At 33.0% G+C, this 14,370-nt stretch overlaps 2 protein-coding genes across 2 annotated transcripts; both read right to left on the reverse strand.

The window, feature by feature from the left end:
• Window positions 1-2,412: 2,412 nt before the first annotated feature.
• LOC109797897 (putative pentatricopeptide repeat-containing protein At1g74400) lies at window positions 2,413-4,387 on the reverse strand. Its single transcript, XM_020358057.3, has one exon. The coding sequence runs from the start codon at window positions 4,191-4,193 to the stop codon at window positions 2,856-2,858; it is 1,338 nt and encodes a 445-aa protein (XP_020213646.1). The 5' UTR covers window positions 4,194-4,387; the 3' UTR covers window positions 2,413-2,855.
• Window positions 4,388-5,231: 844 nt separating this feature from the next.
• On the reverse strand, window positions 5,232-7,863 carry LOC109795986 (uncharacterized). The gene has a single exon (XM_020355573.3). The coding sequence runs from the start codon at window positions 7,713-7,715 to the stop codon at window positions 5,862-5,864; it is 1,854 nt and encodes a 617-aa protein (XP_020211162.1). The 5' UTR covers window positions 7,716-7,863; the 3' UTR covers window positions 5,232-5,861.
• Window positions 7,864-14,370: the final 6,507 nt, after the last annotated feature.

A 14,370-nucleotide genomic window follows, 5' to 3' on the forward strand; every position in this document is an offset into this window, starting at 1 on the left:
TAATCTCCCATTGGTCGAGCAACTTCATCATCCAAAGATTGACTTAAGGAGAATGAAGTCTCTTCGCATCTTAGTATTCTAGTTTAGAGGACTTTGTACCGTGATGATCTCCCATTAATTAAGAGACTTCCTAAACAAATACATAGGACCCCAATCATAAGACATTTAACCATATTCTACCTTTAAGTGACATAATTCTGAATATTGGGGTTAGCGAAGGAGAGACATGTAGAGGTGGTCTCCTTTAAGCCGAAAGAATTTCCAAGCTTGTGAGGACGCTCAAATGTTGGACAATCTACCTCCTCAAATGAACAATTGATAGTTAAATCTCATGATCCTTAGAATAGACATGATAATGACCATAAATGTTAGGATCGCAAACCTATTAATGACAATGACAATATAGTGCATATGAGGAATCATAGAAGGAAGTACGAGATTTAGGTCTATAACGCCACACCATTATATATAAGCATAATTAGGTTTAGAGGAAAGGGATTATACCCATCAAATGTTCTAGGGCGGGATAATTGCTAGGTTCTTTTAGTACTTATATCGTTAAAGATTCTCCGACGATAATCCCTCATACTGAAACATTTTAGCGCTATAATAAGAGCCCAAGTTGCTCTTACCCCTTAGCCTTAACTAGAGGTTTATTCTGATATGCTTAAAGGTCTCACATCGCTTAAGAATTGAAGTTAAGGATAATTTATAAATATCTTATTTTTTTAATCACTAAGGCGCCTTTTCAAGGACAACTATACTAGCCTAATAAGCACCAAAACGAATAATACCTTAATCACGATGACTCTAACAGTACTAACAATTGGAATAATTTCTAAATTATTTAATAAATGATTCTTTGATAATTTATAGTATGAAAAAATCTATGCATCTGTGAATAAGTCATTAATATCAAAATTTACATATATATTACAAGAAGGTTCTACTTTTTTTTGTTGAGAATGATTCAAAGTTCAAAACTATCCAACATTTGATGCAAACCAATGCAGTAAAATTGAAGATGATAATATTCTAATTCATTGTTTTAATTTAATGGTTTTTTCTAATATCCTTTTCTCTAGCAAACAAAAAAAAAAAAAAATATATATATATATATATATATATATATATATATATATTGATCAACTAATTTTCTTTTCATTATCATTATATTTAATTCATATTTATATATTATTTTATATTTTATATTCATTGGTAAGTCTTATTTATCGGATGTTATTGGTCATGTTATGGAGAACGACGACATTAGGCAAAATGAAAGAGATGGAAAGATAAACAAAAGAATTGAAATTGTTTTGAGTGATTTAAAGTAAGACAATGTTTTAAATGTAGCAAAAAAAAAATTAAAAAAAATACACGTTGTAATATCTTTTTGTGGTTATTTTGAATAGGTATAACAAAGTAATTTGTACACTATGGAAATATTATGATGAAGAAATGTAACGAGATAAATAATCATAGTAATATTGCACCCATTATAATGATTATTAAGCTTTACAAGTTGAAGAATATCACATATTTTGAATTTCAGTTGAATAATGATTGAGTTAAATCAATTCTTTGTTTATATAATTTTATTGAGTATATTTGTTTTTTATGGTTTTGATGGAAATTTCTAATGCATCTTATAGTGCAGTATCGATTTGCATGAGATTTTGTATGAAAGGATTTCTAATGCAATTTAATTAGACACATAAGCACTGTAGTATCAATTTTAATTATATAATAATAAATTAATTTAGTTAATAGTTATTATAAAAATATCCATTCATTATTACCATATGTCACTGCATCACCGAATTACATTAAGAAATTTATCGTCATTTTTTTTATTAAACTCGTAAGTTGTAAGTTGGCCTATATCACATGAATGAGTATATTGAGAAATAAATTAAGTCATGAAAAATATACTTTTTTTAAATAGATATATTAATGAATAATACAATTGATGAAAAGTGGTAAGGAAAATAATTTTCAACGTTCCTTTATATAATCAATTATTCATTGTAGCATGTGTGTAATTACATTTAGGTTCAATATATCCTTAGTTTGACTAATTTTTAATTAATGTAACTATTTTCAATTATACATTAATACTATTATATTTTAATTTTTAATATGTATTTATAATTATTTTGAATTATGTTAATATTATAATATTTACATAATTTATTCTTTAATATTAAATTAAGCCTGGATTAATATTGAAACAAATATCTTATCTATGTATAATAATTTATTAACTATTTTATCATAAAAACGTTTGTACATTTTTTTTTGAAAAAGAAATATTATCATAGTTATTTATAAATTACTATTAATATAAACAGAGTATAAATTTTTTAAAATAAATTATTAGATATAAAACAACTAGTTGAACTATAAACATTCAAAAGTACAAAATATAAAATTTTCTTGCTTAGAGAGAACAAGAATTATCTATAATACAACCACACACTTTGGTCTAACCTCTAACAAGAATGCAATATTGCCATAAACATAACAAACATAAAAATGAGAAAAACACTCATGGATCGGTGGTCAATAAAAATTTACTGATAAAACTCGTGAATACATAACTTTAATTTTTACCCATATACTAAACTTCACAGTTGAATTGGTCACATTTGTGAGATCTAAGTTAGTAAAACTTTGTGTTTGGAATGTCTGAGTTGGTTTTTATTCTAGTTTTACCCAAGGATGGGTTGAGCCGGGGGCATTGGAGCAGAAAGGAAACAAACAGCTTTGCTGAATTTGCTGGTATATTTATGCTACCCTTCATGGGTGCTTAGTATGTAACCATATAAGCTTTCATGCTTCAGCTCAAATGCTCAAGAACATCGCTTATCTGTCACTAAAAGATGATCATCATCTGAGGTAACAAATTCACTAACCCCACTTCCCACCTCAATGGAGCTGCAACCAGGAGCTCTTGACTGTTTTATCTGATTCCTAACACCTATCTTCTTATTCCACATGCCTTTATTTGCATAAATATTAGACATAGAAACACTGTCACCCACATAGCCAGGGTCCAACTTCAGTAGCTTGAGCCTCACTTCTGCAGCCAGCTCTAGTTCACCATGAACACTGCAAGCCCCTAGCAAGGTTCGCCACAAAACCGCATTTGGCGGCACTGGCATCTCCATAATGAAGTCATAGGCCTCTCTGAGATGCCCACCTCTGCATAAAAGATCCACCATGCAGCCAAAATGAGCCTCTCTTGGCTCTATACCATAAACTTCACTCATACTTCTGAAATGCCACTTCCCTTCCTCAACCAACCCTGCATGGCTGCAAGCCATTAAAACCCCTACGAACGTTACATCATTCGGTTTCATGACACAGCTTCGCGAATTCCAATCATCCCCCTCCATCCTTGTGCTCATTCCTGAGAAAAGTCGTAGAGCCTCGCGCGCTTGCCCGTGTACTGCATGCCCCACAATCATGGAAGTCCAAGTTGTGACATCCTTGTTCCTCATGCCATCAAACACCTTCCTGGCTGTCACAACATCCCCACACTTAGCATACATGTTAATAAGAGCATTCTCCAAACACAAATCCTTATCCATCTCTTGCTTGCTTCGCACGAAAGCATGGATCCGTTCGCCGATTTCCAGCGCCCCAGTCTCAGCACAGGCAGAGAGAGCAACGGTCACAGTGACTTGATCAGGCTCCACGTTGCTCATCTGCATCAGCCTGAACAGTTGCAAGGCTTTCCCAGGCTTGTGGTTGCCAACATAGGCAGAAATCAAGGTGGTCCAGCATATGACGTTCTTGGAGGGTATTTCATCGAACACTTGGCGTGCATCAAGAAGGTTGCCACATTCAGCATACCCTTTGAGAAGTGATGTCTGGAGTTGAAGTGTGGCTTGGTACCCAAGTTTTATGATGAGGGTGTGCAGTTGTTTTCCTTGGGTGGGAGAAGCTTTGAGGGCATATAGCAGAGAAAAGCTATCAATGGAGTTGAAAGTTGGTCTTTTTCTTAGGAAGGATCTGAAGAGGAGGAGCACCTTGGTGTGCCTGTTGCATTCAAGGTGCTTCCTAAGGCTCTCGTTTGGCTTTGGTGGTTTGAGACTAATATTATGATGCCACGTGGACATGGGGCTACGAACCATCTTGTTCGCACAGCTTCCAAGCAAAGTGTTGAACCATTTCAAGTGTGTCATGAATGTCACAGCTTCGCTTCTGCCATGGTAACTGTATGTCAACAACCTTAAGACCTTATGTTGGCTTCGGTTCTGCCATGAATGTCGCACTCTTTATATTTCGAATATTGCTTGAGGACAAAAAGTAAATTACAAAAACTAATATAACCAACTCAAATTAAACACAATTTAGCGGGCTAGTGACGAGAATTTAGATAGTATGCACAGTATGTACGTCAATGTTAAAAAATAAAAAATAAAAAGTTAAATTATACTTGTTCCTTCTATTTTTTTTTATTTAAAATTTTAGTCCTATTTTAAAATAAAAATATTTAGTCTTTTTATTTTAAAAATGTAAAATTTAACTGTCTTTTAATTTAGGAATTCTAACACATGTACTGGGGCACAGGGTTGACTTGGTACTCAAATAATATTTGATCAACAAAAGTTATCTCCGCAAGTTTAGATTAGTCATTAGTTATCAGTTTTGGAATAGTGTGTAAGCGATGTTCATAGAGAAAAAAAAATTAAAATTTTACTTCTATTAATTAGATGTTCACTAATCATTAAATTTTTAAGTTGTTTGGTAACATTTCACCGCTTGTCACGTAAGTAACGTAATATTTAATAATGTTATATATAAAAATTAAAAATTAAAAAAAACTTACAAAATATCTTTGTATTTATTTTAACAAATGATTAATTTTTATTTTATTAATAAATATTATTTATGCATTTTTTTAGTTTTTATCTTTAACAATAATAATTTGACGAGAAGCCTAAAATTTTTTATTGATAAAATTAGGAGACTAAATATTTTTATTTTAAAATAGAAAGAAAATAGAAGCACCAAAATTACAATATAAGAAGAAAAACAAATTGAAGTGTTTACTATCGAAATAAGTGTAACCTAAATTAGCTTTCAAGTATTTTAATCCTTAGACCGTTAGACGTTTGGAGAGAGTATGGTATGCTAATTGTATATTTTAAAGCTGAAAACGTGCCTATTATTACTTTGAAACAAAATTAAAACAATGCAAAAAGGCATAACTCAGTGAATACGCATTAAGATCAGTACCATTTTACTTAATCAAGTATTTAGTTTTAAATTCACGAGGGCATTCCTCAGGATAACTTTTGTGAAAAAAGATGTCAGTTCTCTGTCATTGGTGCTCTTTGGATGAGAAGAAAACCATAGAGATCCAATGCTAACATGCCTTTCTCATATCAAAGTTGGAAAGCAAGTGTGTTTGGTTTGCCATTTGCAATCTACCAAACTTAGTTCGTACATTTCGAAGCTACAAAGGGAGAAGTCACAATACCGATAGATTGAAAATATCTGAGTTACGTTCAACCCAACTTTTTTTTCCAAACACACCCCAAGTCCCCTTCATGTAGGTCTTGGAAAGCAAGTCCCCTTTATGTCGCAATGCCTTTCTCAATGGTCTTGGAGTAATGCTACTACGGTCATGATCAAAACAGACCCGTTCATGCCACACCGAGCCCCACCAATTTGGTCAAGTACCAAATAAGCACAATGTGTGCAAATGATAACTTAGTGAACATCACTTGTTAAGTAATTGTTTGTAATGTACTAAGAACCAGTGGCATGCTTGATTTCAGTAACTCAAGATCGGTTGTTAAAATCTTTTGTCAATATATCTAGCAGTCAAAGAGGCCAAACCTGCATCACCCTCCTGAATCAGGAAACCGAATGCCACATTCCATTAAATGCTCAGAACACATATGAGCTGATTTCAAGTATCCATTCTCTCTATAGCCCCTAGACATTACACGATATATGTTAGTATTTCGCACTACACCCATCTTCAGCATGTCTGCATGCAGCATCATTACATCAATCATATGCTTGAATTGAAAGTGCGCCTGCAACATGGTTAAATAAACTAGCATGTCTGGTTTGAATCCATTCCATCTCATTTCCGCAAAAAACTTGGTGGCCTTAAAGATCCGTCCATCTTTACATAATCCTTGAATTAAAATGGCATACATCACACTGTTTGGAGCACAAAACCTACCATCATCCATTTTACCTCCAGTTTTCTCCAAGAACAGTTTGATTGCATCATGTATCCTTCCATCTTTCAAAAGGCCATCAATTACACAACTAACTGTGAACACATTGGGAGTTAGTCCAGCTTCCAGCATCTCCTTTTGCAACCTGAAAGCCTCTTTGATGTTTCCAACCTTGCAGTGTCCATCAATCAACGCCGTGTAAGTTACCACGCAAGGCGCAAGACCCTTGATGACCATTTCCGTGTACAAGCCCATCGCAGCTTTTACATTTCCTTTCTTGCAAAACCCATCAATCAGCGTCGAAAATGTAATAACATTTGGTTCAATTTTCCTTTCAGTCATTTGGGAACACACCTCAATAGCCTTCTCCATGTCACCTGTTTTACAGCACCCATCAATCACCACATTGTATGTCACAGAATCGGCAAGAACCCCAACTTTGTCCATTTTCTCCATCAAACCCTCAGCCTCTTCCAATCTACCAGAGTCACACAGACCCTTGATGACTATATTGTACGTAAAAACATCAGGGAAGATTCCACACTTTTCCATTTCCACCCACAAGCGCATTGCTCCAGCCAAGTTCCCTACCTTACAATACCCATGAATCAAAGAATTATAAGCATGCGCATTAGGAACAACATCAAACTTGGCCATATAAGCAAAACAGTTTCGCGCAGCCTTCAAATCCCCCACCTTGCATAGAACATCCACCAGAGTAGCAAAAATGACAACATCAGGGTGCAACTCCCTCTTCAGCATATCACAATACAAGTCAAAAACCCGTTTCACATCACCCATCCTGCAATACCCATCCATGAGGGTCTTATAAGTGTACAAATTGGGAGCCACCACCCCAGATTCCCTCATTCGTCCAAACACGCCCTCTGCCTCTCCCATCCGACCCTCGTTGCAAAACGCGCGAATGAGAATAGTGTAAACCACCACCGTCGGTTCAATCCCTCTCTGGAGCATTTCATCGAACACCCTGCGCGCGTTGCTAAAATCACCCTGTACGCAGTAACCATTCATCAAAATGCCGTAGGTGACAACGGTGGGGGAAAAGCCGCGCGACACCATGTCTCCGTAGACCTCCCACAGGGAATCGAACATGTGGGTCTTGACGAGGCCATGGAGAAGCGCGTTGCAGGGCTGCAACGGAGGAAGAAAAGAATGGTTTTTGAAAAGGGAGAGGGCTTGGTGGACGAGACCCAGTTGGCAGAAAGCGAGTATGAGGACGGCGAAGGCGCGGGGCGTGAGGTTGGCGCGGGTGAGAGCGTGGAAGAGGGTGTGGGGTGTTGAGTTTTGGAGATGCAGTCTGGTGAGGAAGGTGGCTTTGGCGAAGTCGTTGGCGGAGGAGGTGAGGTTGTGGATGATGATGACGTGTTCGTCAGAGGTGGATGTGGAGAATGATGAAGGGTGGGTGATGATGGGGATTCCTTTGCGCACAACGAGCTTCAACATTGTACCATGAATCGCTATTCGGTGGTTGTCTCGCAACAACATGGTTGTTGCTTAGAAGAAGAAAAGAACCAGAATTTGTATGATAATAATGTGGGGGGAATTCATCACCTATGTGACCAGAAATTTTGTTATCAACAATTTTGTGAACTAAATCTTCATCCGATTAAGATCGAGTGAACACTTCCATTCTTGGAATTTTGAATGCGCAGTAATATGAGTCCTAAATTAAAAAAAAAAAAAAAAAATTATCATCGGTAAAAACAAAAATTATGAGAATAAAGTCATAATATTAATATATATTTAAGAATTAAAATAATAAGAAACAAATCCTTTTATTTCAGGAATAAATCTACCTAGATTTACTCCGTTCAATAACTCATGTTCTAGATCAAATTTCAACGATTCAACTGTTTAATTTAAAGTTTTTAATGCATCGATCAAATCTGCAAATTTTTAAAAAAATTTAAAATTATTTGATACTTTATTTCATTAATTCAAGATTTTATGATTATCTGTCAATTTGAATTAATGAAATAAAGTATCAAATAATTTTAAAATTTTTTAAAAATTTGCAGATTTCATCTATGCATTAAGAACTTTAAATTAAAAGGTTGGGTCATTAAAAGTTGATCTAAAACATGAGTTATTGAACGGAGTAAGTCTACGTAGACTTACTCCTGGAGTAAAGGGATTCATCCTCTAAAATAATAATAATTAGTAGCTAAATATTAGTAATTAATCAAAATTAAAACAGTAATTTTAACTTTTAAAGAATGAGAAATAAAATAAAGAAAATTTGATACAAACATCAAAATCAAAATTAATTTATTTTATAGAAAATAAAAATATATTTAAGTCTAATTTTATTATTGTGTTTAATTAAATTGTAGATTTAAAGAAACATCAACTTAAAAAATGGATACAAGTAGTAGTTTTTTTGTTTGGTTAAAAATTTAGTTTGCAGTTCTCTTCATATTTAAGGGATACTTGCGTACTAGATGCTTGTGAATTTTTCCAATAAAAAAATTACAAGTATATGTGGACATATGCAGTTATTTGTTTTAAAAAAATATATATAACTTTTAAAAATAATTTAATCATAAATTTTTATACAATTCGATTTATGAAAAGAAAGTTTTTGAACGTTTCAAACAATTAGTTTATTAATCAACAACAAAAGTATGAACAAAAAATGTAGTGGAATTTTGAGAACACAAAATAGAATAGAGATGAGTATATGCCACAATCTACCATGTTGATGAGTTGATAAAAATTCATCATAAAAGTTTATCCCTACAATAAAAATCAAGAGAAGATTCTCTCTCAAGATATGAATATCTCATTTAATTAATTTTCAAAAATGAGTTACAAATGTTTCAAACATCTATATATACTAAACCAATAACTAAAGTATACAAGACACATTTCAAATGGCTTGGAAGGCAGTCAAGGTCATTTTAGTGTGCTTAACAAATTTAAAAATCAATTACAAACATGCTAGGTTTATTGAGTAATGATGTGATGACTCAACAAGCTTAAATCTCTCTAACTATTCTTGCTAAGTGAGACATGCTCACTAAACAAGATAGGCACGCTGAGCGAGCATCGCTCTTTATGGCTCTTGGTGCACATTAATTGAAATTTAAACAATGTTGAAACTATTTTTGTTTTTTAGCCTCATTAACCACTGCAATAATTTCCCGATAGTTCATCTCTTCAGACCATCTCCATGTTTCTCTTGGAGGTTGACTAATATCAACTTTTTTCCTTACCCTTACTCATCATGTACCCTACAAATATACAACATTATTGATTATGATTATAAAATTATTGTAGTAAAGAAATAGAACAAAAGCTTTGTTCCAATGTCAAATACAAACATAACATTCCTACCAAAAACAAAGACTACATTCATAACATTAATAAAACAACACAATTAATGTAGATAATCCATCCACATTTGTTCCGCAATATTGTCCCTTAAATTTGTTCCTTTCTTGTAATAATCTTTCTTGTAATAATCATCATGCTGTGTTTGTGATCTATTTAGCTCACGTTGTAGTAACTCATGATCAACTTCTAATAATGAATATCATCATCCAAATTGAATAAAAAATTATGTAAAATACAATACTTAATTACTATATTTATCATGATTTTAAATGAATAGTGAGGTTCGATGTCACTAGCTATAATTAGAAATCTTTTTTTAGAACATAAAATGATCTCTCTATTACGTTTTTGAGTGATGAATGACGATGGTTGAATAATTTTCTAAGATTTTGAGGGTCATGAATTGAATACTCCTTCAAGTGATAATGAACACCTTTCTATGGTACTATAATCTAACATTTAAGCATGAAAATCATATCCCCAAGATAATACTTTCCTATAAACAAAATGCAATTTAACAATTATATATGGTAGATATAAAAATTGAATCCAACACCATATACGATGAATAGTCAGCTAACCTTCAAGTATTATTGGTAGATCTTCCCTACTTAATGCATCTTTTAATATCCTAGAGTTAGATGTTGTACCTTCACACCCCGCTTTATGTGAATCTCATGTCGAAATCACAAGTTACAAATACATTTTGCATTGACCAATCTTTTTCGCCTCGATATCGAGAGTCTTCTGCCTTTTGAGACTTTAACCCATATATGAGTATCATATATAACTTTCAAACAATCATTTTTCCAAAAATTATTTATTTAAAAAAGTTACCTAAACATCTAAATGTTGCTAATATGATAAAAATAAAATAACATTTTAGTATAAATAGGTACCTTGAAAAAGGGATAAAATTTGTTATTGTTAAGTATTTGTAAGTGGACATTTGTACCAAATGGTTGAACTAAATATTTTACTTCTAATGCAACTATTGCATTTAACACACTATGAAAATGTTGACTTACAATCTCTCTAGATCAATGAAAGAAGAAATAAACGATCTGATTTTTCACATTGTGATTAATTATATGTAAAAACTTTGTTACTTGCTCTTCCATTGTGGACCTTACAATATATTTCACTATACTCATACCTCTTAACTTTTGACACAACAAAATGAATTCCTCAGCTCCATTCATATAATATCACGACACTTAACACTATGACTTAAATAGTTCATTAATTCATTATTCCTTCTTTCCCTATTAGGTTCAAAATGAGTAATTTGATTTTCCAACCTACTTAACAATAATTTAAGCAAATATAAAACATGTCCAATACAACACAATAATGTAATTACACCGACTTGCATCCTTGTTTGTAATTATTGTTGAACATAGCTCATACTTGGCTTTGAAATCCAATCCCATTATTAATCATTTCCTCTTCATCCAAGTCATCTTGGTCTATGTAGACACCAGGTTTTTTCTGGCTATTCCTACATGGGCTGAGAGACTTCTAAAGCAACAAGAGCAACCTTGGAGGGATGAAGGAAGTATGGAAGCGAGCCGAGACAAGGCCTAGGGAGCCCAATAGACACTTTGCATTAAAAAATCTAATTCAAGTGTGGAACGGTCGTTCCCACCCTTAGAACGACCGTTCCCAATGAAATTTTTAGTGTATTTTTGCTGTCGAGAAATGACTATTCTCAAACCCTAATCATATGTAAATCTGAGGCGTGGAACGACTATTCTAGTGTTGAGAACGATTGTTCCCTTTGCCTGGGGTGCCTATAAAAGCGTGCTAAAGGCTCATTGCCCAACACACGATGTACAAACGGAATTCTTCTCCCCTCTTTGAAATTTCTAAGTGATAGCGAGGTCTTTGTAAGAGCGAAAGTTTGCCAAAAAGCGCCTCTATACGAACTCGTGAAGAGATTTAAAAAAACTTGCTTCAGAGGTTCTAAATTCTTTATCTTCCTTTTTCCCTCTCTTTATTTGCTTTATTTATAAGCTCTATTTACATGCAATAAATCGAACACCATGTAGATAACACAGTAATACGCATGTTGTAAAGTAGGAATAATGTAAATTGTTGTATGTATGATAAAATAAAAAGGATAGAAACTTAATTAGGTTGTTATTATGCCAAATTTGTCATAGGGTACCAAGCTAGGATGTTGTGGGGTGCCTACTACATTCATCACACGTAATTGACCCCCAAACTCAACTTTGGTTATGAAGGCCAAAATCGACATGTTTGAAAACTTTTTTTTCCCGATGTTTTGTGTAAAATATCGATAATGACTCCTTCAAACTTTTTTTCAAAACCATTAGACAAGGATTAGTCCGGTCTTCAAGCATTCCGAAGTTGATGAGATTTTCAAACCGAAGGTCCAAACCATTTGTAAGTAAGATCAAAATTTTTTCAAGTTCAAACAATCTATACTTAGAATATGCTTATTAGAATTCCCAAAATTTTGTAAATTACCATTTTCTAAATTATTATTTCTCTTTTATTTATAACCCTTTAACATTAAATTAAATCAATGACATCAATAATTAGCTTACCAAACAAAGAAAAATTAATTGACAAATTAATATTAAGTTGTCATTTTAAATAACATCACAAAAATATAAAATATTTAAATTATATAGGTTGTATATATTGAATTTTCAATTAATTAATTAAATTTATATTTAATTAACTACATTTTAATAATATAATTACCATAATATTTCTTACTTTGTAAAATAATTACATTTAATATTATCAAGGCTAAATGCCTAATTCGGTCTCTCATAATAATTAAAAATTTTAATTTGGTCCCACTTTATTTTTTGTTTCAATTTAGTCCCCAATAATTTAAAAACACATCAATGTGGGACTTCTGTCCAAATTCCACAGATAGTGTTAAATATGGACGACATGGATGCCTTGTAGATGCATAGGTGGCAAGGTTTTCTTTTTCCCACAGATAGTGTTCTTTTTCCCACTTAATCCCCACACCCCTTTTGACAATTTAATTCAATGGGACGCTAAGGTTCTAAAATTTTTAACAAAAAAGTTTGCTAAATCATGAAAACTTTTCACCCCACTAACATTTTTAAGAGTGAGCCAATCTCTTATGACCTTAACTTTCTTTTCATCCACTTACACTTTTTTTAGCTAACTACAAACCTAAGGAATACTACTTGATAAGTACATAACATGCATTTGTCCCTATTGACATATAGTTTCTCTCTCTTCATAACCTCTACCACTTCCTTTAAATAATCCATATGTTGATCAAATGTTAAGTTATAAATCAATATGTCATCAAAATACACCAAAAAAAAAATCCAAAAAAAATTCTTAACATATGATTCATCAATTTCATAAAAGTGCTTAGTTCATTGGTTAGCCCAAAAGGAATCACTAACCACTCATACAACCTAAATTTGGTTTTAAAAACAATTTTCTACTCCTCACCTACTCTAATTCTAATTTGGTGATAAAACCACTTTTTGAATCAATTTTGGAAAAGTAACAAGCACCTTGCATTTCATCCAACAAGTTATTAGGTCTAGGGGGTAACATGCCTGTATCAAATGGTAATGCCATTTATGGCTCGACAATTCATACACATCCTTCAAGTGTCATCTTTCTTAGGAATAAGTATCATCGGCATGGCATATGGGCTCAAGCTTTCTCTTACTCAACATTTGTCCATCAAGCCTTCCTCTTGTCTTTGGATCTCTTTAGTCTATTTAGGATTACTCATATATGATAGCCTATTAGGAAGAGAAACACCTAGAATGAAGTCCATTTTATGCTCAATCTTCTCTTGGGAGGTAATCCATGAGGTATGTCTTAAGAAAAAATCATCCTCAAACTCCTTCAACAATTACTCAACACTTAGTGGCAAAGAAACTTCTAAAGAAGACAAGCAAAGATTATTATGCATAAGTAAGAAGGTGGTTGTCTTGCAACCATCACTCTCTTATCCTTATTTTCTCTTATGAATAATCTTTTTCCACTCTTTTCAATTGTTGCACCCTTTTTTGGTTTCTACTCTTCTCTTGTGCACTCAAGTTTTTCTCTTTCTTTTAATTTTGCTTTTTTCTTCTTTTTCTTTCTTGCTATTTATTTGATCCTCAATACCTCTCTAGGAGGTAAAGGTTTTAAGGACACATTTTCCCTTTAGAAACAAAAGAGAACTTGTTGGAAACACCATCATGCGTGACATTTCTATCATATTGTCATGGTCTTCCCAATAATATATAACTTGCTTCCATAAGTACTACATCACAAAATATTTCATCCACATATTTACTTATAGAGAAATCAATCAAAACTTGTTTGTCCACCAATAATGCTCCATCCTCACTTAGCCATTGTAATGTGTATGGCCTAAGATGTATTGTACTATTAGACAAATTAAATCATTTATTTAATTTGATTAAAAAACTTGATTACATGACATAAGGCTATTAATTATTTCATATGATTCCTATGTCTATTATATACAAGGAATAATATCATCTATTCATCAACTACATCAACTAGCCTACAATTTCAACATCACAAGGTTTGTTGAGTAAGTTAAACCAGTAGAGGAGGAAATTCATTTAGTGAACTACCTTCGATAAGCAAACTCCAAAAGACCTTAAAATATAGGCCAAAACTTGCTTACCCAAAATACTTGGCTAAGCAAAACCCAAAAGCCACTTTTCCAGAGAGATGAAAATTTGTTGAGCAAAACTCTTCATTGAGCAAATTAAAAAAGGCCTATCACAAAGGCCAAGAATCGTTGAATGAG

The sequence above is a fragment of the Cajanus cajan genome, chromosome 6, assembly GCF_000230855.2.
Source record: "Cajanus cajan strain Asha chromosome 6, NIPB_CcT2T_4, whole genome shotgun sequence".
In the NCBI taxonomy this organism is placed as follows: domain Eukaryota; kingdom Viridiplantae; phylum Streptophyta; class Magnoliopsida; order Fabales; family Fabaceae; genus Cajanus; species Cajanus cajan.